This window comes from Cyprinodon tularosa, unplaced genomic scaffold (assembly GCF_016077235.1).
Source record: "Cyprinodon tularosa strain WSP-4 unplaced genomic scaffold, ASM1607723v1 ctg1135, whole genome shotgun sequence".
NCBI lineage: Eukaryota > Metazoa > Chordata > Actinopteri > Cyprinodontiformes > Cyprinodontidae > Cyprinodon > Cyprinodon tularosa.
In genome coordinates this window covers 166,170-190,818 of record NW_024037932.1, presented here as the reverse complement: position 1 = coordinate 190,818, position 24,649 = coordinate 166,170, and the positions used below count along the sequence as shown (strand labels likewise).

The following is a 24,649-nucleotide window of genomic DNA, read 5'->3' as shown; positions in this document are numbered from 1 at the left end:
AGCACTGGCTGCTACAGACAGGCTAATGTTAGCACTGGCTGCTGAAGAAGTTAGCCCTGGCTGCTACAGATGGGCTAACGTTAGCTCTGGCTGCTACAGATGGGCTAACGTTAGCTCTGGCTGCTACAGATGGGCTAACATTAGCACTGGCTGCTACAGACAGGCTAATGTTAGCACTGGCTGCTGAAGAAGTTAGCCCTAGCTGCTACAGATGGGCTAACGTTAGCTCTGGCTGCTACAGATGGACTAACGTTAGCACTGGCTGCTACAGACAGGCTAATGTTAGCACTGGCTGCTGAAGAAGTTAGCCCTGGCTGCTACAGATGGGCTAACGTTAGCTCTGGCTGCTACAGATGGGCTAACGTTAGATCTGGCTGCTGCAGATGGGCTAACGTTAGCTCTGGCTGCTTCAGATGGGCTAACATTAGCACTGGCTGCTGCAGACGGCTAAGGTTAGCTCTGGCTGCTGCAGAAGTTAGCCCTGGCTGCTACAGATGGGCTAACATTAGCTCTGGCTGCTACAGATGGGCTAACATTAGCACTGGCTGCTACAGATGGGCTAACATTAGCACTGGCTGCTACAGATGGGCTAACGTTAGCTCTGGCTGCTGCAGAAGTTAGCCCTGGCTGCTACAGATGGGCTAACATTAGCTCTGGCTGCTACAGATGGGCTAACATTAGCACTGGCTGCTACAGATGGGCTAACGTTAGCTCTGGCTGCTACAGATGGGCTAACGTTAGCTCTGGCTGCTACAGATGGGCTAACGTTAGCTCTGGCTGCTGCAGAAGTTAGCCCTGGCTGCTACAGATGGGCTAACATTAGCTCTGGCTGCTACAGATGGGCTAACATTAGCACTGGCTGCTACAGATGGGCTAACATTAGCACTGGCTGCTACAGATGGGCTAACGTTAGCTCTGGCTGCTACAGATGGGCTAACGTTAGCTCTGGCTGCTATAGATGGGCTAACGTTAGCCCGTCTTATATATTCGGTCCTATATGGAACTTCCTCTGCAAACACCAGAGAGGCTCAGTTGAAGCGTGAACCGTGGTGCCCTCTGCTGGACGGTGGTGACATCACAGCAATGATAGAAACTGGCTGCTACAGACAGGCTAATGTTAGCACTGGCTGCTGAAGAAGTTAGCCCTGGCTGCTACAGATGGGCTAACGTTAGCTCTGGCTGCTACAGATGGGCTAACGTTAGCTCTGGCTACTACAGATGGGCTAACGTTAGCTCTGGCTGCTACAGATGGGCTAACGTTAGCTCTGGCTACTACAGATGGGCTAACGTTAGATCTGGCTGCTGCAGATGGGCTAACGTTAGCTCTGGCTGCTGCAGATGGGCTAAGGTTAGCCCTCGCTGCTACAGAAGGGCTAACGTTAGCTCTGGCTGCTTCAGATGGGCTAACATTAGCACTGGCTGCTACAGATGGGCTAACGTTAGCTCTGGCTGCTGCAGATGGGCTAAGGTTAGCCCTCGCTGCTACAGAAGGGCTAACGTTAGCTCTGGCTGCTTCAGATGGGCTAACATTAGCACTGGCTGCTACAGATGGGCTAATGTTAGATCTAGCTGCTGCAGATGGGCTAAGGTTAGCCCTCGCTGCTACAGATGGGCTAACGTTAGCACTGGCTGCTACAGATGGGCTAACGTTAGCACTGGCTGCTACAGATGGGCTAACGTTAGATCTGGCTGCTACAGATGGGCTAACGTTAGCTCTGGCTGCTATAGATGGGCTAACGTTAGCCCGTCTTATATATTCGGTCCTATATGGAACTTCCTCTGCAAACACCAGAGAGGCTCAGTTGAAGCGTGAACCGTGGTGCCCTCTGCTGGACGGTGGTGACATCACAGCAATGATAGAAACTGGCTGCTACAGACAGGCTAATGTTAGCACTGGCTGCTGAAGAAGTTAGCCCTGGCTGCTACAGATGGGCTAACGTTAGCTCTGGCTGCTACAGATGGGCTAACGTTAGATCTGGCTGCTGCAGATGGGCTAACGTTAGCTCTGGCTGCTGCAGATGGGCTAAGGTTAGCCCTCGCTGCTACAGAAGGGCTAACGTTAGCTCTGGCTGCTTCAGATGGGCTAACATTAGCACTGGCTGCTACAGATGGGCTAACGTTAGCTCTGGCTGCTGCAGATGGGCTAAGGTTAGCCCTCGCTGCTACAGAAGGGCTAACGTTAGCTCTGGCTGCTTCAGATGGGCTAACATTAGCACTGGCTGCTACAGATGGGCTAATGTTAGATCTAGCTGCTGCAGATGGGCTAAGGTTAGCCCTCGCTGCTACAGATGGGCTAACGTTAGCACTGGCTGCTACAGATGGGCTAACGTTAGCACTGGCTGCTACAGATGGGCTAACGTTAGATCTGGCTGCTGCAGATGGGCTAACGTTAGCTCTGGCTGCTGCAGACGGGCTAAGGTTAGCCCTCGCTGCTACAGATGGGCTAACATTAGCACTGGCTGCTACAGATGGGCTAACGTTAGCTCTGGCTGCTGCAGAAGTTAGCCCTGGCTGCTACAGATGGGCTAACATTAGCTCTGGCTGCTACAGATGGGCTAACATTAGCACTGGCTGCTACAGATGGGCTAACGTTAGCTCTGGCTGCTACAGATGGGCTAACGTTAGCTCTGGCTGCTACAGATGGGCTAACGTTAGCTCTGGCTGCTGCAGAAGTTAGCCCTGGCTGCTACAGATGGGCTAACATTAGCTCTGGCTGCTACAGATGGGCTAACATTAGCACTGGCTGCTACAGATGGGCTAACATTAGCACTGGCTGCTACAGATGGGCTAACGTTAGCTCTGGCTGCTACAGATGGGCTAACGTTAGCTCTGGCTGCTATAGATGGGCTAACGTTAGCCCGTCTTATATATTCGGTCCTATATGGAACTTCCTCTGCAAACACCAGAGAGGCTCAGTTGAAGCGTGAACCGTGGTGCCCTCTGCTGGACGGTGGTGACATCACAGCAATGATAGAAACTGGCTGCTACAGACAGGCTAATGTTAGCACTGGCTGCTGAAGAAGTTAGCCCTGGCTGCTACAGATGGGCTAACGTTAGCTCTGGCTGCTACAGATGGGCTAACGTTAGATCTGGCTGCTGCAGATGGGCTAACGTTAGCTCTGGCTGCTGCAGATGGGCTAAGGTTAGCCCTCGCTGCTACAGAAGGGCTAACGTTAGCTCTGGCTGCTTCAGATGGGCTAACATTAGCACTGGCTGCTACAGATGGGCTAACGTTAGCTCTGGCTGCTGCAGATGGGCTAAGGTTAGCCCTCGCTGCTACAGAAGGGCTAACGTTAGCTCTGGCTGCTTCAGATGGGCTAACATTAGCACTGGCTGCTACAGATGGGCTAATGTTAGATCTAGCTGCTGCAGATGGGCTAAGGTTAGCCCTCGCTGCTACAGATGGGCTAACGTTAGCACTGGCTGCTACAGATGGGCTAACGTTAGCACTGGCTGCTACAGATGGGCTAACGTTAGATCTGGCTGCTGCAGATGGGCTAACGTTAGCTCTGGCTGCTGCAGACGGGCTAAGGTTAGCCCTCGCTGCTACAGAAGGGCTAACGTTAGCTCTGGCTGCTACAGATGGGCTAACATTAGCACTGGCTGCTACAGATGGGCTAATGTTAGATCTGGCTGCTGCAGGCGGGCTAAGGTTAGCCCTCGCTGCTACAGAAGGGCTAACGTTAGCTCTGGCTGCTACAGATGGGCTAACATTAGCACTGGCTGCTACAGATGGGCTAATGTTAGATCTGGCTGCTGCAGGCGGGCTAAGGTTAGCCCTCGCTGCAATGATAGAAACTCCTTTTAAAGGACGTTTTCAGTGAGTTGGATCATAGTTTCTTATTTCTGTAACGTTCCCTGAAAGCGGACCGTCTGATTTGTGGAGCCTCGCTCTGTTTCCTGTTGCCGTGGCAGCAGACCCGGTCAGACTCGTTGGACCTGAAGTCCTGAATTAAAGGGGCTAAAAACCAGAAGGGACCGGGTCCTGACAGAGAGGCTTTTGTCCGGAGCGAAGGAGAGGCTGATGGATGGAAAAACGACCCCCCCCCCCCCCCCCTCATGGTCTCTCAACTGAGTAATAGAGGCCGAGATTTCATTTTGCAAGTGGCTGATTTAATGATCCAAAGGGTAATTAATGGCCTGATTATCTTAATGTTAAATATGGCCAGCAGCAATTACACTGACCTCCTGCCTGTCATTGCCCCCCCCCACCGCCGTGTGGAGGTTTGGCAGAGGAGGTGGAGCTGGGATGGAAAACAGAGAAAGAGGAGAAGATGAACACCTTTATTTTTGAACAGACCCCCCCCCATCATGGCGCTGGGAGCGATGGCGGTCCAGGTCTCATTAGCATCAGCTTTGGCTAATCGCCTTGGAGACGCCGGTCCGACGCCTTTCTTCACCCGCTCAGCTCTATACTTGTTGACGTGCTGGCAGCAGAAGCGGCGGTGGCGTGTGGGGGGGGGGGGGGGGGACCAACACCAGCCGTGCCAGCTCTGCGGCGCCACAGGGACGCCGCTAGGATCCCGGCGCAGAAAAGCCTCAGCCGTCCTCTAAACGTTCCCATTAACCTCTGGCTGCCCGCGGTCAGCCGTCATCACCTCAGCGGGCGCGCTCGCCCCCGCGCTGCGCCGCAGCTGACGCCGCCGCTCAGGGGCCTGCTAAGTTTGGGCCCCGCTGCCCACGGTGGGGCGACCGGATGGACCCTCAGCGACGGTCCTCAGCGCCACGGCTCATCGCTTTAATGAGGTGTCGAGCGACGCATCAACACCAGCACCTTGGGCCTGAGCGGGGCCGCGTTGACACAGCGCGTTAGCGGGCCGGGGCCGGCACCCACTGACAGCGGCCCCTGGACACGGAGCGGCTTCCTCCGCCCCTCCCCTTCCTGTCAGCCGACCCCTGACCTCACCATCCTGCTCTGCTCGGCGTGACGGGTTTATATTTCAGGTCAGGGTTTCCACCGCCATCCTGGGAGGAAGAACTGATTCTAAGGAGGAGCCGGAGGCCGTCAGAAAGTATTCTCACCCCTTCTCTTCTTCTTCTGCTGTTATGTTTGGTGGAAACGTTATCACATTCCTCCATAAAATCCGAACCGGGTTTTATGATGCTGCCACCACCGTGCTTCACAGCTGGGATCAATCCTGCTTCTGCTGGTTCTACTGAGGCTTCACCAGAGAACCTGCACTTCCTTCTCTGATGGCTGGAAGCTTCTCATACCTCCAGCGGGTTCAGCTGGTCCCAGAGATCTCTCCTCTATTGGGCGCGGCGTGCAGGAAGGGGCGCGGCGAGCGGCGTGCAGGTCATCTGAACGTCTCCTTTTGGTTCCTGAGGCGATTCGATGGAATGTTTAGAGTCCAGTTTGTCCTCCTGGTTGGTCAGTGATCGTTTACCTTCACTCTGATCTAAACTCGGCGTCCATCGCAGCCATTTTGCTGCAGAGGAGGCGGTGACGTGTTTATTGGCCGCCATTATCTCCATGGAACCAGGTCCTCCACGTATCGATCGCCAGTGAATGGCTTCTTCTGCTCTCAGCAGATCTGAACCCAGATAATGACCAGCAGATCCTCCTGGTTTCTGCAGGAGGTCAGTTGGAGGGTTGGGTTCTCCTGGGTGTGGCGGCAGAGGGAGGTTCAGGTTCCACGCCGTCCTCCGCCAGCAGGAAAAAAACGAGCAGCCATGTCAGCTGAAGGATGGAGCGGCGCCTCCACCGTTTAACGCCGCTCCCCGGATGACGGATGCTCGGCCAGTAATAATTCAGCAGCAGGTCTGCGGCGCCGGGGGGGGGGGACGGGGCCCCTTTATGGGAACAGATCCGTCTTGATCCCGGCGCTCCGCCTGAAAAGGCCAGCGTTAACAGATTCAACATTACGGGGGGGGCTTTTCATCTGGGCTGGGGTGCAGGTGCGGCGGACGGCCCGCGCTGCAGCCGGATTGGACTCAGGGGACCAGATGGGGCCACCAGGAGAAGGAGGCGAGCAGGGGGGCCCCTCATCACAACATAATTGCCCCCCAGGGTCAGAGGGAATAGTGTTGGGGGCAGACCTGACTCCAGTCCTCATAAAGCTCCCCTCAGATCAGCAGGTCGGACACGCGTCCCCCGCAGTTCTGACCCGAACCAACCTGGGCGAGCCGCTGAGGAGGCGGCGGCCTTTGTCTGATGGAGCGGCGCTCAGGCGGAAACATCTCCTCTATAAATAACTGACTTTCCCACGAGATGGCCGCTGCGACCCAGATGGAGGCCCCCGCTAACCGGGCCGGTCATTATGCGGCTGCGGCGGCCCCCTCGGCCCAGAATAATTGGCCCCTACATTCTAATTCATCTGGAAAAGGATCCTTGATTAAATTAGTCCTAATAGACATTATTTTGTACATGACTGCCCCTCCGCTGCCGCGGCCCCCAGCTCCCCTAACAAGCCCCCCAATTTACTATTGACATTAAGCCGGCCGACAGGAGCCAATCAGCGGGCCGTTTGTCATCTCGCCGAGGTTATGCTAATGCGGACTAAAAGCACAAACTAAACGCACATCCTGTAAGCCTGAGTCATCAGATTAACCTCGCCGTCCTCCGCCCCCTCCCCTCCCTTCTTCTAATAATGAAGAAATAAATAACGCTCTCCACGCGCGCCGCACCGTCCGTCCGTCCGCTTCTCCTGCCTCTGAGAGCCCCCCCATCCCCCCACCCTCTGGCTAATTGGCTCAGTGGGCAAATTGCTCACAGAATAAAGAAAAGGGGGAGAAAAGCTCGGCGGCGAGCTGTCCGCACGCCGCCCGTAATGTGTTTGGATTGAATGGGTTCACGGTGAGCCGCAGTCGGCCGGTAAACATCACAAACCTTCACTTCGCACCGCGGCCGATTCTACGGCTTTAACGAGCTCCGCTGCTGACACCTTCACACCATCTATAGATCTATGGGAACCAGACTTTTACTCTATTAATGGTTTAAACTGGGTTTATATTTGGGTTAAAGGTTTAATAAACAACGTTTCACTTTATCATCATTAATTATGATCATAAAGTCATTTAATATCATCATTAATAATATTTCCATCCTTTCAGTTCAATAAATCAACCAAAGTTCAAACATCTTTGCTTTAATCAAGTTCGTCTAAATAAAATACTTTAAACAAGAGTTTTAACTGAATAATGAAAATAATAAATGATGAAAAAGTCTGAAATGACGTCAAGTCATCAAACTTCTCTGATTTAGGATTAGTTCAGTCTAAGCTTGTTTTTATTAAACTGCTTCTGAAGCTTAAACCAGATTTTAAATCGATAAAGATTTTAGATCAGCTTCTCTAAAGACTCTTTTATAATAAGATTTAGTTTATTATTAGACTGAATAAAATGTCTTATTGGATTATTAAGATTTTATCAAATAAAAATAGTAATTTGCTTAAAAAAAAGTCAAATCTGATCCTTTTATGGTCAAATTATTTTTTTAACTGTATAAATTGTATTATTATAGTTTTATTACTTTATTTATCATGTAAAAACTTCTATAAATCAATGAAACGAGGTTTCTTAAAAGGCGGATTTCTGCCTTATTTAAAAACTGCAAAAACGTTCTGAAAACGAATAAATATTTCTTAAATTAAGTCTATTTATTCTTAAATTGAGTAGATAAATAAAATGATCTGCCAATTAAACATCTAACCCTTAAAATAAGATAATTAGATAATATTCTCTCGGAAAAAGTTTCTTATTTTAATGTTAATTTTCTTGTTCCGTTGGAAAAGGGTCTAATTATCTGTTTAATTCAATTTAAAATGCATCATTTCAAACAAATTGACTTAGATTTAGATTTTGCAGTGAATAGATCAGATATTTGGTTTAAAAATTAAACCGTCTTTGAGTTTTTAATAGTTGAGGTTAAACCTGCAGAAATCCTCATTAATGCGGATTAACCTTTAAACCAGATAAACTACTAAACTAACCAGTTGATCAGATTTAATTAGTATTAATTGAACCTATTTTTAGACGAATGAAATAATGTTCAGGCTTCATCTGATGGAGGGAAGGAGTTCTGTATTAATCAGATTAATCTAAGCCTGTGATCTGCAGACATTTAATGATAGAAAATCAAGCGTCATCATTAGTCTGAGCTGATTTAACGGAACGAGGTGAAAACTAAAAAGTCCCATTAAAACTCTACCTTCATAGATCCACATCCTAATTAATCTGCATCCTCATTTGTCGCATTCACTTTCTCCTGTCTGCCCAGGAGACCCCCCCCCCACCCCTGACTTCATTAGTGTCAGCCGGGTCCACTCATCTGCATCCAACTAATCTAGTAGGAAATGTCAATGGCTTCCCCGGCCACCACGCCGGAGCCATCAGGGTCACCGCCGCCGCTTTGTCCAGAACAAAAGACCCAGAGAGACTCGATTCCCCGTCAGGAGGCCGACTGAGCCTTCAGGTTTACCCACAGGCGGGTTTATCTGCCTCTTTCACCGAATGATTCCTCCAGTGGCGCCTCCATAGGGGGGCAGATGGGGCCACTGAAAGTCTTTAGGTGGCTACTGAAACTAAAAGCCAGAATTTCAGGGTTTGAATCTATTATAGTGTAAAGCTGCCTGAGAAATCAGAACGAGGTGTGATTTATTTTTATAAAACTCCATTTAATCCCCTGATTTAACCCCCCCTCAGTGAGGTCTAGAAGCACTAGATCTATATCCATCTATTCAGCATAGATCCTGCTACATGGCTGTACATTTTGGCTTTTGACTAATTAGATGAGCCTTTGAATGATAGATTACAGACTGGAAATTAAATTGGAAATAAAAGTTAAGTCAAGAAAAAAGGTAAAAAGCTAATTATAGTTAATAATTCTATTTAGGTTTATAAACTGAAAAATGTCAGTGCGAGTATCAGCATTAATGTTGGACCAGATAAAATGTGTTTCTTTCCCTCTGAGTGATTTTCTAGATGCATTTTGTTTATTTTTTCTTAATATATTCGGGGAAGTTTGCGTTTCTTATTACATTGATATTCATTTATGCCGTCAAAATATCCATATTTCTTTAATGTAACACAGTAACCAAAATCTGCCCCTGATTTTGGGGCGGCGCTCGGGGTCTCGTCCAGGATTCCAGTAACCCTCTTGGCTTGAAATGCAGATTTTCAAAGTATTTCACTGAGGGCGCTATACAGGGTTAAAGCAGATAAATATGCAACAGGAAATCTGATGAAAAATGCATTGAAGACGTCCAAAGGCAACCGGTTGGATATTTATAAAGTCCTCAGACTGAGGCGTTCCGGACGTTTTTATCCGGAAAAATGCTTTTCTTTTTCCCTAAAAGCTTTTTGAAACTATTTTAGATCAGGAAAATATAAAATCCTGCTTTGATCGTAGTTATTCTTATCAGCCTTACATCCTCTCCTAGTTTATTTAAAACTGTTGATGTTTCGCTTTAAGCTGCTGTTAAATCTGTCTGGAATAATCCGTCCCACTGGAAGCGTTGGGATGGCGTCCGGATCCTGGCGGCTGTGATGTAATGCGGACCTCCTCTGATCCGCTGGGAATCTGGAGGCACCCGGTGGATTATCACTGACATGTAGTTAATTATCAGCTCCTCACAGACTAAAGAAGGTGTCTCTGGTATCTTCTACATCCTGCGCTCGGCCCCTAATCCCCCCCCCCCCCCCTCCTGTGATTACATCTCCTCCCCCTCCTCCCAGCCCCCCCCCCCCCCCCCCCCCCCCACCCCCACCCCGGCTCATCTTTAGTATCCGTGCAGCATCGCTGGAGCGTCACGTTTCAGCCCAGAGATCAACTTCCCATCGCTCTGGCCCATTTCTCCTCTCCTCATTTGCATGGCAGCAGCTCTGTCCGGGTTAACCCTTCGTCTCCTAACCAGCCCCCCCCCCCCCCCCCCCCCCCCTTTTTTTTAATTATCTGTGCCTATCCAAGGGCAGCTAATGACCTGCTAATTGATTTCAAGCTCTTTCTTTGCCTTCAGATGAAACCAAGCAGTGTTTCCTGAGCTTAGAGCAGATCAGTGTCCCTCACCTCTTCTTCCAGGGATTCATCTTAAAGCACATTAGGTCGGGCAGTTAGCTGCTGCTCCATCTATCCATCTATTAATCTATTAATTAGAGGGCTAATTAGGCCAGGAGAGGAGCCGCTGACACCGCGTCACTCTTAACCCCGTTCCTTACCGCTCATTACCTCCCACACACACACGTCCTGTAATTAATGATGGGCTTTAACAGCGGCGTCCGAGCTCATTCGTCTCAGCTCCTGGCTGGAAGCACGGCTCCGCCGCCCTGGTTTGGGCTGCGTCTAAACGCTGGAAGAAATCGCTCTAAACTCGTCAGCGCGTCGTCTAAAGAGAAAAAACTAGAATCTAGATTAGCCTTTCTGATATACTAGAGGACACGTCTAAAGATCGCTTTAAATCGGTTAAAAACTTCTCAGCAGGAAAATAAAGGATGTTTTTACCCCACAGACTCAGATCTTTCATTTATAGTTAATTATTTTCTGTGTATTATTCAGTAATATTCACATAAATATAATTATTATTCAATAATCTGTCATTTATCGTAGAATCTTCCACTCCAAATTCTCCTAATAGTTTATAATCTCATTCTTAGAGGCTAATCTCTGCTAACGGATTCTGTTTTATTCAGTCTAATCAGACCTTTATTTTGAAGGTCCATCAGGTGAGGGTGAGCCTCATTCAGCAGTTGGGGTGATTGTCGGGGTGATTGTCGGGGTGATTGTCGGGGTGTGTGCCGAGGCTCAGCTTTGGGTCAGAGATCCTTTAAAAGCACAAACAGAGCAGAGGTGGAGCAGCTGGAGGGACGTCCAGCGCCGGCCATCCCTCTGGCTCTGGGTGGACAGGAAGCTGGCTGTGCGTGCAAACAGAGGAGGAGCAGCTGATGGGACGTCCAGCGCAAGCCGTCCCTCTGGCTCTGGGTGGACAGGAAGCTGGCTGTGCGTGCAAACAGAGGGGGACAAAGCAGCCGCTGGGGGAGAACGTCCACACACTGAGAACAATGGAAGCTGTCCTGAGCTCAAACAACAGGCAGGAAATCAGAGATGCTCAGTGGGGCGCCTGGAGGGACACCAAACACACCAGCTAATGATAAACACAGCGTTACAATAGGCTAATGCTAGCACTGCTAATGCTAGCTCTGCTAATGCTAATGAAGCGTCATCACATAAATTCTAAAGGGAAAAGCATTTGAAAAAACCCTGTTAAATCAGAAAAGGGTCCGATCTTCATCCATCCATCATCCAACCAAATCATCCACCCAAAACCCCCACCCAAACCATCCATCCCATTCATCCACCCATCCATCATCCACCTTTCCATCATCCACCAACCCTCATCCAACCACCCATCATCCACCATCATCCATCCATCCATCATCCATCCATCCATCACCCACCACCCAAACATCCATCCACCCATCTTTTCCACCCATAAACCAAATCCATCATCCATCCATCAATAAATCCATCATCCTTTCCACCCAAAATCACCATCCATCATCCCTCCATCACCCAAACCCACCCATCCATCCATCCATCATCCATCCATCATCCACCCATCCATCATCCACCCAAATCCATCACCCATCCATCATCCACCCATCCATCTCCACCCCATCATCCATCCATCAATCACCCCATCCATCATCCACCCTTTCCATCATCCATCCATCATACACCCCATCATCCATCCTTCCATTTTCCATCCTTCCATCTCCATCCATCATCCACATCCACCCCATCCCCCATCCTTTCCATCACCCCATCCATCATCCACCCCAATCATCCATCCATCCATCACCCAACCCATCATCCATCCATCATCCACCCCTCATCCATCCACCCCACCCACCCTCCATCCCCCATCCATCCACATCCAACCACCCACCCAAAACCAACCATCCATCCATCATCCAACCATCCCACCCAACCATCCATTCCATTAAACCACCCAAACCACCATTCAACTAAACCACCCCATCCATCACCATCCAACCACCCCCCATCACCCAAACCCAAATCATCCTTTCCAAAACCATCCATCCATCACCCAAAACCATCCACCCATCCATCCTTTTCATCCATCCCCCCCAAATCCATTCAACCCCCATCCATCCATCCATCATCCACCCAAAAACCACCCAAACATCCATCCATCATCCAACCTTTTCCCCCAACCCATAAATCCATCCAACCATCCATCACCATCCATCCACCCATCCAACAATCACCCAAACCCAAAACCATCCACCCACCCACCCACCCCCATCACCCCAACAATCATCCATCCAACCACCTTAGCCCCCTCCATCCACATCCAACCATAAACCATCCAACCATCCTTTCCCCACCCAAACCTTCACCCACCCAAACCCACCCAATTAAACTCCATCCATCCATCCATAAACCATCCAACTCATCAATCCATCATCCAACCATCACCCAAACCAACCATCCACCCAAATCACCCAAACCATCCATCATCCACCATCCATTCATCCTCCAACCACCATTAAACCCTCATTCCATCCACCCCATCACCCCTCCAAAATCCATCATCCATCCATAAACCCAAACCACCCATCCAACCACATCCATCCAAACCCCATTCCATCATCCTTTTCCATCCATCATCCAACAATAAATCCATCCAACCATCCATCACCCAAACCATCCATCATCCAAAAAATCACCCATCCAACATCCATCACCCAACCAACCATCATCCACCCCAACCCATCCATCACCCCTTTCCCATCCATTCATCCACCCAAACCACCTTTCAACTCATCACCCCATCATCCCCCCAACTCACCATCCATCACCCAAACCACATCCAACCATCATCCAACCATCATCCATCCATCCAACTCATCAATCCATCCATCTAACCCATCTATTATCCATCCAACTATCATCCAACCATCATCCATCCAACCATCATCCATCCATCCATTCATCCAACCATCCATCATCCATCCAACCATCCATTCAACTCATCCATCCATCCATCATCCACCAACTCATAAATTTCCCCCATCATCCACCCAACCAAATCCATCACCCAAACCCCAACCACCCCCATCCACATCCAACCACCCATCATCCACCCCAACCTTTCCATCATCCACCCAAATCACCCAACCATCATCCAACCATCATCCACCCAAACCCCACCCATCATCCATCCCCCAAACATCCAACAATAAACCAAACCCCAACCCTCCATGAACTCCATCCTTTCCATCCATCATCCAACAATCATCCATCCAACCACCCACCCACCCACCCAAAACCCATCATCCATCCAAAACCATCCTTTCATCCACCATCCATTAAACCCCATCCAACCACCCTTTAAAACTCACCCCACCCATCCATCATCCACCAACTCATCCATCATAAACCCCAAAACCATCATCCATCCATCCAACTCATCAATCCATCCATCTAACCCATCTATTAAACCATCCAACTAAAAACCAAACCCCATCACCCAACCAACCATCATCCACCTTTCCAAATTCACCCAAACCCATCCACCCAACCTTTCCAACCATCCATTCAACTCATCCATCCACCCACATCCATCCAACCCCACAATCCTTCATCCATCCATCATAAAACCATCATCCATCCAACCCCCCCATCATCCATCCATCACCCAAAACCACCACCCAAAACCATAAACCCAAAACCATCATCCATCCACCCAACTCATCAATCCTTCCACCCTAACCCACTTTTAAACCCAAATCCAACTATCACCCCAACCATAAACCCCCAAACCAACCATCACCCCATCCTTTCCAATTCACCCCAAACCATCCATCATCCATCCAAAACCCACCCCATCCATCTTTCCATCCAACTCATCCATCCATCCACCCCATCACCCAAAACCACCCCTTTCCATCATCCATCCAACCATCCATCACCCCATCCATCATCCATCCACCCAAATCCATCCCCCCAACCTCCATCCACCCCCAAACCCATCCACCCCAAAAACCATCCATCCACCCCACCCAACCATCCATCACCCAAACCTTTCCAAACCCATCCTTCCCCAAACCCATCCATCCATCCATCATCCAACCATCCACCCCATCACCCATCCATCCATCCATCTTTCCAACCATCCTTTCATCCCCCCAACCAATCCATAATCCATCATCCATCCATCCATCATCCACCCAAAACCAACCATCATCCATCCCAACCCATCATCCAACCATCATCCACCCCCCCAAAACTCATCCACCCAAACCCTTCCCATCACCCAAAACCAAACCATCCATAAATCATCCACCCAAACCATCCATCTCCATCCCACCCCATCTTTCCCAACCATCCCCATCCATCATCCACCCCTTTCCATCATCCATCCAACCATAAATCCATCCTTTCCAACTCATCCACCCAAAACCTTTCCATCATCCACCCAAAAACCACATCCATCCATCCATTCATCCATCATCCATCCATCCAACTCATCCATCCATCCATAAACCCCATAAAAACCAAATCATTCATCCATCATCCATCCATCCAACTCACCCAAATCCATCATTCACCATCATCCATCCTTTCCAACCATCCTTTCCATCATCCATCCATCATTCTTTCCAATCCATCCATCCATCTCCATCCATCCATCCACCCATCCACCCAACTCATCCATCCATATTCATCCATCCATCATCCTTTTCCCATCCATCCCCCACCCAACCCCAAACCTTTCCATAAACCAAAACCACCCCACCCATCACCACCCAAAACCATCCATCTTCCATCCAACCATCCTTTCATCCATCCATCCATCCATAAACCATCCATCCATCCATCACCCACCAAACCCAAACCTCACCCTTCCACACCCAAACCATCCAACCCCAATCCACCCTTTCCATCCATCATCCAACCATCCATCAAACATCCATCCAACCATCCAAAACCCCATCCACCCTCCATCATCCAACCATCCACACCCAAACCATCCACCCTTTCCAACCCCCAACTCATCCATCCATCCATCATCCACCCAACCCCATAAACCAACCATCACCCATCCATCCAACTCATCCATCCTTTCCCATCATCCACCCTTCCATCATCCAACCATCATCCACCCACCCCAACCCACCCAAATCCATCCTTTCATCCCATCCATCCACCCAAACCCTCATCCATCCATCATCCATCCAACCATCACCCCTCCCCCCATCCAACCACCCATAAATCCACCCCTTTCATCCACCCACCATCCACCCAACTCACCCAAACCCCACCCCATCACCCAAATCCAAACCATCTTTCCCAATCCTCATCCACCCAAACCAATTTCTTTCCATCCATCATTCCCCCAACCACCATCCATCCCAACTCACCCCATCACCCAAACCCCATCTTCTTTCCTTTCCACCCCACCCATCCATCATCCATCCCATACCACCCCACCCCAACCCAAACCCAAATGCATCCATCCATCATCCAACCATCCATCCATCCATCATCCAAAACCATCCACCCATCCCCCCAAACATCCATCCACCCCATCCATCACCCAAAACCATCCACCCCATCACCCATCCAACCAAACCCACCCATCCCAAATCCAACCACCATCACCCATCCAACCATCCACATCCTCCACCCCATAAACCACCATCCATCTTCCACCCAACCCATCCATCATCCATCCAACCAAATAAACCCAAAACCAAACCCCCCCAAATCCCACCCAAACTCATCCATCCATCCATCCATCATCCAACCATCCCCCCACCCAAACATTCACCCAAACCCACCCCCTATCCATCCACCCTCACCCAAACCCCATCCATCCACCCCATCCATCCAACTCATCCCATCCATTCCATCATCCATCCATCCATCACCAACCACATCCATCCATCCAACTCATCCATCCATCCAACCATCCACACCCCACCCAAACCCATCATCCAACCTCACCTTCCATCCATTCACCCATAAATCCTTTCCCATCCAACTAAATCCACCCATCACCCAAACCAACCAACCCCATCCACTTTCCAAAACCATCCATCATCCACCCAAATTCATCCCATAAACCCATCCACCCCAACTCATCCACCAAACCATCTTCCATCCAACCACATTCTCCCAAAAATCCATCCTTTCCAACTCATCCACCCATCATCCATCCAAAAACCCCGGGGGGGGGGGCCAAACCACTTTCCCATCCTTCCATCCAACTATCCATCCATCCATCATCCATCCAACCACATTAAACCAAACATCCATCCACCAACTCACCATCCATCACCCAAACCAACCAATCCATCATCCATCCAACCAAAAACCAAAACCATCATCCATCCATCATCCATCCCTCATCCATCCACCCCATCCACCCAAACCCAAACATCCATCCTTTCCAACTTTCCAAACCATCCACCCATCCAACTCTTTACCACCCAATCCATCACCCAAACCAAAAACCCATAAATCCCCTCACCCAAACCTTCCATCATCCATCCATTCTCCATCATCCATCCTTTCCAACTCACCCCAACCATCCACATCCACCCAAACCCCTCATTCACCCCATCTTCCATCCATCCAACTCATCCATCCATCATCCATCCATCACCCCCTTTCCAACCATCTTTTTCTTTCCCCATCCATCCAACTCACCCACCCAAACCATCATCCATCCAACCATCATTCTTTCCCATCACCCACCCAAATCCAACTCATCCCATCCATCATCCACCCAAACACCCCAACCAACCATCATTCACCCCAACCCAAACCCAAACTAAACCTTTCCATCCATCATCCATAAAAAACCACACTCTCCATCATCCCCCCAAATCCATCTTTCATCCCACCCCTTCACCCATCATCCTTCCACCCAAAAATCATCCTTTCCACCCCATCATCCACCCAAACCCCATCACCCAAACCATCACCCAAAACCATCCATCCATTCATCCATCACCCATCCATCCAACCACCCAATCCACCCCATCATCCATCCAACCATCTTTCCCATCCACCCATCCCCCCACCCAAACTCACCCAAAAATCCATCATCCACCCATCACCCAAACCAAAACCATAAATTCATCCATCCATCCAACTCACCCATCCATCCATCATCCACCCAAACCATTCTAAACCATAAACCACCCATCCTTCTTTCCAAATCATCCATAAAAACCCATCACCCCATCCATCATCCCAACCACCCCATCATCCACCATTCATCCATCACCCCATCCATCCAATTTTCCCCATCCATCCACCCAAACATCCACCCAAACCCAAAACCATCTTTCATCCATCACCCCATCCAACTCACCCCACCCAAAATCATCCACCCCAAACATCCCCCCAAACCCAAATCATTCACCCATCCATCCAACTCATCCATCCATCCATCATCCCCCCCAAAACCACCCATTCATCCATCACCACCCCATCCAACCCCATCCATCCATCATCCCCCCCATCATCCATCCAACCATCTTTCCCTTTCCCCCATCCTTTCTCCTTTCCAAAACCCATCTTTTTCATCCACCCTCCACCCACCCAAAACTCATCCATCCACCCATCCTCATCCCCCCAACCATCTTTCTTTCCACCATCCAACCCCACCCACCCAAACCATAAACCATCCAACCACCCCTCATCCTCCAACCTTTAATCCAACCTTTCTCCATCCATCACCCCATCCACCCCATCACCCCTTTCCTTCATCATCAAAACTGAGTCCTGAGCTTTAAAGCAAACCTCCAATGAATCGCTAACTCCAGTTGTAGCTGCAGTTTTAGATTCTTTTTTTTTTGCCACTGTTTTCCTATTTTTTCCTATCCTCCATGTTAAACCAGCTGTGATCCTAACCTAAAATATCAAAGTCATAGTTAAAAAGCGGTTTTGTTTTTAAAAACCAGTGAAATTGACCCTTTAAGGGAGATTTACTGGTTTTTTTACGTCTAAAAAGGACGGGTTATTATTGGGGGAAACTGGGAACAAAAGGAAACCCAGTTTACCCAGTTCAGTTCCATGACCGTCCATCCAGTCAGCCCAGATACCCGGACTGGTCTATGAGGGAACAGAACCAGTAAGAGTTGGCCCAGTGGATGGGTGACGGTTGTTTCCTCTGTCTGGTGCACATTTTATCCTCTCATTTCACCGACTGACACACAAATACACATTTTAACCCCTCTGGGCTGAGCTTGACATATTTGCATTGTGTGTGTGTGAGAGTGTGTGTTCCTGTCACAAGCCATCTCACCGGGACTCGTGTTTAATTATCTACCCAGCATGCCTCGCTGCTGAAAACAGCGCTTCCTCTAATGGGATGTGAAAAGGGACACACACAGATTAACACACAGCGATCTGAGTGAGCGTGCATCCAGACACATGTTAACACACACTCTCACACTCGCTGTGGTTAATTAGTGCAATTAGCCTCTCCACTGTCCAGAGCTGTGTGTTTTCAGGAGTCGTTAACTCGTGATGGAGAGTCGCTGTTTACTGCAACACACAACAAGATCCCCCGTAATGAATAACACGGCTAACACAATCAGAACAAACTAGCTGTTAAATTACCGTCATGTTGATGTTAATATCATCTTCATTAGAAACATTCTCCAATTAGCAACCGTAAACACGGACAATAATTAAGCAAATATAAACAAGATGTCAACAAACAAAAACTCATGGAAACAAGCAAAATGGTTTATTTAATTAAGCAACAAAACAACTTTGTATTTTAGTAGAAAACCCAAATAAGTCTGGTTTACCTCAAGATTAACGGTACTGGAGTAGAAGTGGAAAAAAAAGACAGAAAGTCTGCATCTAAATTCATATAAAGTTGCTAAAACTAAGGAATTGTTTAAACTCAGGGTTCAGTCTTTTTTAAACTCAGGATTCGGTCTGTTTAAACTTGGAGTTCAGTCTGTTTAAACTTAGGGTTTAGTTAAACTCAGGGTTCTGTCTTTTTTAAGCTCAGAATTCAGTCTTTTTAAACTCGGAGTTCAGTCTGTTTAAACTTTTGGTTTAGTTAAACTCAGGGTTCTGTCTTTTTTAAACTCAGGATTTAGTCTGTTTAAACTCAGGGTTCAGTCTGTTTAAACTCAGCCTTTAGTCAAACTCAGGGTTTAATTAAACTCAGGATTCAGCCTTTTTAAACTCCGGATTCAGTCCGTTTAAACTCAGGATTTAGTTAAACCCAAAATTCAGTCCGTTTAAACTCAGGGTTTAGTTAAACTCAAAATTCAGTCCGTTTAAACTCAGGTTTTATTTAAACTCAGGATTCAGTCAGTTTAAACTCAGGATTTAGTCTGTTTAAACTCAGGCTTTAGTCAAACTCAGGGTTTAATTAAACTCAGGATTCAGCCTTTTTAAACTCAGGGTTCAGTCTGTTTAAACTCAGGCTTTAGTCAAACTCAGGGTTTAATTAAACTCAGGATTCAGTCCGTTTAAACTCAGGATTTAGTTAAACTCAAAATTCAGTCCGTTTAAACTCAGGGTTTAGTTAAACTCAAAATTCAGTCCGTTTAAACTCAGGATGTAGTTAAACTCAAAATTCAGTCCGTTTAAACTCAGGGTTTAGTTAAACTCAAAATTAAGTCAGTTTAAACTCAGGGTTTAGTTAAACTCAAAATTCAGTCCGTTTAAACTCAGGATTTAGTTAAACTCAAAATTAAGTCAGTTTAAACTCAGGGTTTAGTTAAACTCAAAATTCAGTCCGTTTAAACCCAGGGTTTAGTTAGACTTAGGTTTTATTTAAACTCAGGATTCAGTCCGTCTAAACTCAGGGTGTAGTTAAACTCAGGCTTTAATTAAACCCAGGGTTTAGTTAGACTCAGGTTTTATTTAAACTCAGGATTCAGTCTGTCTAAACTCAGGGTGTAGTTAAACTCAGGCTTTAGTTAAACCCAGGGTTTAGGCCTCTTGTGTCTGTACCATCGCTCCCACCCATCTCTCACCCTGACCCAGTTAAACCAGTGTCCCTAATAGGAAGTGTATTTTCCATTTTAGACTCGGTACCATCTCTGTGTCGGCGTTTAGGCCCCAGAATGAGGCTGATAGTGAACGCTTTAGTGAACGGCTGACACCATCAGACCGTCTGCCGGCTCTTAGCAACTCCAGCGGGGGGGAAGGCATGCGTTTCCCAGTCCGCCGGCCGGCCTCACATTTCCTCCCAGAGCCCCGCTGAGCGCCCCTCTCTCTGGGACTCCTCCAGGCTTTGTCCGCGGGCTTTGGGCCGTGGTCCCAGGCCCGGCCTCCCCGCTCTCTGGGTCGGACCAGGAAGGCAGAACCTCCAGGACATTCCGTGATGCTAGGCGCCACCTTGGACCCCCCCCCCCAGCACAGACTGGTATCCAGGAAGAGAGTTAATGAGATTCAGAGGTTCCCACGCTGCTCCCAGACTCTCAGGTCCGCTCCTTCCTCGGCCTGTTGGAGGGGAAACCGGACCGGGTCACGAACAGAACCGGTTCTGCCAGAAGCTGAAGTTTATTAGAAGGAAACAACAGATTTCCTCCCCCCCCCTGGAAGAGGGGGAACAGCTCAATACGGGTCCCTCCCCCGCCGCCCCTCCCTGGCCCAGACTAATCCCTGCTGGCTGAGTGAGCCGCTGTTTACACGCAGGGATTAGACGGGAGATTAGAGGCGGATTAGACGGATCAGCAGTTGATGATACTGGATTGGAGAACAATGCTTCCTTCTGCCTCTGTGTCTTATTTTAGCCTCGGAGGACGAATCTACCTGTGGATTGAACACTTCCTGTGGGAATATATCCACTTTAATCCCTGCCGTCCATTGTTAATGTTTGGCTTGTTAATAAAGGTTTATTTGGGTTAAATCAGGTCTGATGTAGCATTTATCATTCTGGGATTTTTATTCATTAAACTGTAGTAATTTGAGTTTCTGGGATTAGTGGGATTAATAATCTGTCTGTTTCCAGCGGTGGTTCTGATCCAGTTGAATTTTACCTTAGAGTCCGTTTATTTGAATAAAAATGAACGGACAAAAATCTAACGGATATAAAAGTGAAAACGTTCCAGATTTGTTTAATTTAAGGTTTAAAGTTTCCGTTCTGTGGCGTGACTAATCCCTGGGTTGTGTCTGTCAGGGAGGAGCGGGAGCGCTGGATCCGGGCGAAGTACGAGCAGCGCCTGTTCCTGGCCGCGCTGCCCTCCGCCGACGTGCCTCTGGGCCAGCAGCTGCTCAGAGCCACGGCCGAGGAGGACCTCCGCGCCGTCGTCCTTCTGCTCGCCCACGGCTCCCGCCAGCAGGTCAACGAGACGTACGGCGACGGCTGCACCGCGCTGCACCACGCCAGCCACAAGGGCAACGTGGTGATCCTCCAGCTGCTGATCTGGGTACGCCTCCTGCAGGGCGACGCGGGTCGGGAAACGTCAGCAGGATCTAACCCGTGTCTTTGTCTCTCCGCAGTACGGCGTGGACCTGATGGCCAGGGACGCCCACGGGCTAAGCGCCATGGCGTATGCCCGGCAGTCCAACCACCAGGAGTGCGTGGACGTCCTGGCGCAGTACGGCTGCACCGACGAGCGCTACCCTCTCATGGCCACGCCCAACCTGTCGCGGCGCAACACCAACCGCAACAACAGCTGCAGCAGCCTGGGCAGCGCCGCGCTCATCTGACCGCCGCACGCCGGCCCCTTCATGTCGCGACGCTAAGCCACGCCCACCACCCGCTTCTAATGGGAGAGCCTCAGGGCAGGACGGACAAACCCCAAAGCATGATGGGAGATGTGGTCCCCAGTCTTTGAATTAACCAGGCCAGTTCAACCAGTCTGAACTCATATCAGCTCCCAGTGAAACCAGTTGAAGGAACTCTGGCTCCCAGTAGAACTGACTGTTTTTATTTAAAGCATTGTTGTGTAAATAGAGCTGTGTGAGCGTGGCTGGACCAGAGGTTGGACGCGTCGTCATGGACGACGATGATGATGATGCCGAGGATGATGATGACGATGATGATGGTGGCTGGGTGTATAAAGTCCTAAATGTACAGACGTGTTTTCAGGCTCAGGGAACGGAGACTCTCCATGTCGGCCTCCATCTTGTTTCTCCCGGCCGCTCCTTCAGTATTTATCCACCCAGATCTTCGCCTCTTCTGTCCAATAAAGGAGCTAAAGGGAAGCCATCGTCTTCAGCCCAGCTGATGCCGTCCGCTCGCCGCCGCTCGGCTTCGCCGCAACCTCCAAGAAGGGCTGTTTCTTCTTCTCTGCTCTAAAAACCTTCTTCTGTAAATAATGCTCCTCTGTTTCTTCGGATCGTGTTTGTGAATGAAAACAGGAAGTGTGTGAAGCATCGGGCCGCAGACAGGAAGTGGTCTGTTGTGTAGAGCGGTTTGGGTTTGGGTCACTATGATGTGTTTCTGAACGCCGTCATGGTTCCAGGACGCTGCTCATTGGAATGTCGGTCCAAGCTGCAGCTAAACATGGCGGCTGATGGTTCTGGTCCAGTTCTAATCGATAAACCGGGACTAAAGTGGCTCCAGAACATCCCAGCTGCGACGGGCCGACCCATAGCGAGATGTAGGAGTCTGGACCAGTGGTTCCGAACGCCGTCATGGTTCCAGGACGGTGAGTCCAGGTGCTCCTGGTGGTTTTCAGGGGTAATTAAATCCGGCGTCGTCCTTCCCAGGACGCCTTGCTGGTTTCTGGATGTCGGACGTGTGGGAATGTTTGGACCGAAGGTGAGGACAGTCTCAGGAAGGAGGCGGAGACTCCCGGACACGGCGGGCCGGCTTTTCGCTTTCCGAGCCGCTCTCAGCCAGATTATCGGAGCAATATTCGCGGCTCGCTGTGTCGCCGTTATTCTCATAAAAACGTCTGTCGAAGTAGAAACTCTAAAAACCCGACTTTCCTTTAAGCTAGACGTCCATCTTGTCTTCATGCCTTTTTTTAATTTGCACGCCTGCCTTTATGCTCCCAGATTGTTTCTTTCGGTGCCACTACCTCCTTTCCTCACTCGTCCATGTGCCCTTTAGCTAGCTTAATGGGGGGGGGGGGGGGGGTTAATCCCTGACAGAAATGCACTAAAGTAGTTTAGTTGGTCCTCCGTTACTACGAGCGTTTTTCTGATATAACTTTATTTATCTGATGTTTATTTAACTTTATAATCATCACATCAGGTAGTTGAACTAAAACCTGAAAGAATTTGCTTTAAAGGGAGATTTTTTTCTAAAATGCTAAAAACAGCGACTAAAAAGCTGTAGAAATGTTTGTTTTATAAAACCAGCAGCAAGAAAGTTCATAAATTTCTAATCAGACGTAAAATCTGGATCCGGTTTAAACCAGTTTTCTCTGATTTATGTCACCAAAAAGAGAATTAATCGATATTTCCGCTTTTAGTTTACGAACTCTGAGGCTCATTCTGGTGAGAAATTAAAATGACCTCATTTTTAAAAATGTTTGAAATGTTGTTACAAAACAAAACTGTTCAGCAAAAAAAAAAAAACGTTAAAGTTTACAGATAAAAAGAAAAGACAGCCATTGTCTGTTTTACTTCTTTAAAAGGGAAAATGCAGCTAACACTAATAGCTACCGTTTCAGTTAGCATGACGCGGCTAACTGACAAACTGCTGAGTCATTGCCCCGTCAATAAAATTCACCTTTTAATCCATTAATGGACTAATTTACCGCATGAATAAAAGGTTATCATTTGGAGATCAAAGAACCATGTGATGAGCTAGCTGCTGGTTAGCTTGTTAGCTTAGCTTTATCACACTAGCTAGTTCACTCGTTAGCCATCAAATCCTCCTCCTGCTCCCTAACTCGTATGTAAAGTTTATGAACATAAAAAAAAAACATCTAACAAACATAAAGAAGCAGAAAAACTTAATCGGCATCTAAATTAAATACTTTTTTAGGACCGCTAAGTTAGAACCGTTGTTAGCTTGCAGTGGGGACAAAATGGCTTCAATAACCGAACAGTCTAGGGATGAAAGAACGATTAAAAGTCCATTAAGGAGCCATTTTACTGCTGACTAAATTTAAATAGTTTTAAATAAAAATGGTTTGACTTGAATCGGACAGAAAGGAGCAGTTAGCGCAGGGCTAACTGGACAAAGCTAACATCAGAGATCCACTCATTTTTATACAAACTGCTGAGTCAGCTAGCCGCCGTTTTAGTTAGCCTGACGCTGCTAACGGACAAACTGCTGAGTCATTCCCCGTGAATAAAACGCTTTTTTTTTACTCCATTGATGGACTAATTTACAGCGTGAATAAAAAGTTATAATTTGGAGATCAAAAAAAACATTTAATGAGCTAGCTGCTGGTTAGCTTAGCTTTAGGCTATCACACAGACGCTGGCAGCTAGTTCAGTCGTTAGCCATCAGATCCTTCTGCTGCTCCCTAACTCATATGTACAGTTGTATAAATATGAAGAATAACATCTAAAAAACATAAAGCAGCAGAAAAACTTCATCGGCATCTAAATGAAATTATTTTTAGGACCGCTAATTTATAACTTCGTTAGCTAGCAGTGGTGACAGTCTGGGGCTGAGAGAACCGCTCATTTTATTCCTTCTCCAAACTGCTGAGTCATTCCAGTAGATTTCCGTTTACAGACGTCAAAAGGTCAATTTTATAACATTTAGCAAAGGTTACAATTTCTAATAAA

The 24,649-nt window shown here is 48.3% G+C and overlaps 1 protein-coding gene across 2 annotated transcripts in view; it reads left to right on the top strand.

The window, feature by feature from the left end:
• agap1 (ArfGAP with GTPase domain, ankyrin repeat and PH domain 1) overlaps positions 1 to 22,366 on the top strand; it is a 122,155-nt gene extending 99,789 nt beyond the window's left edge. For both annotated transcript variants that reach the window (XM_038303344.1, XM_038303336.1), the window contains exons 17-18: positions 21,129 to 21,378; positions 21,452 to 22,366. In XM_038303344.1, coding sequence (XP_038159272.1) covers positions 21,129 to 21,378; positions 21,452 to 21,661 — 460 coding nt within the window. In that variant the 3' untranslated portion in view covers positions 21,662 to 22,366. The remainder of the gene's footprint in view (positions 1 to 21,128; positions 21,379 to 21,451) is intronic.
• The last annotated feature ends 2,283 nt before the right edge of the window (positions 22,367 to 24,649 follow it).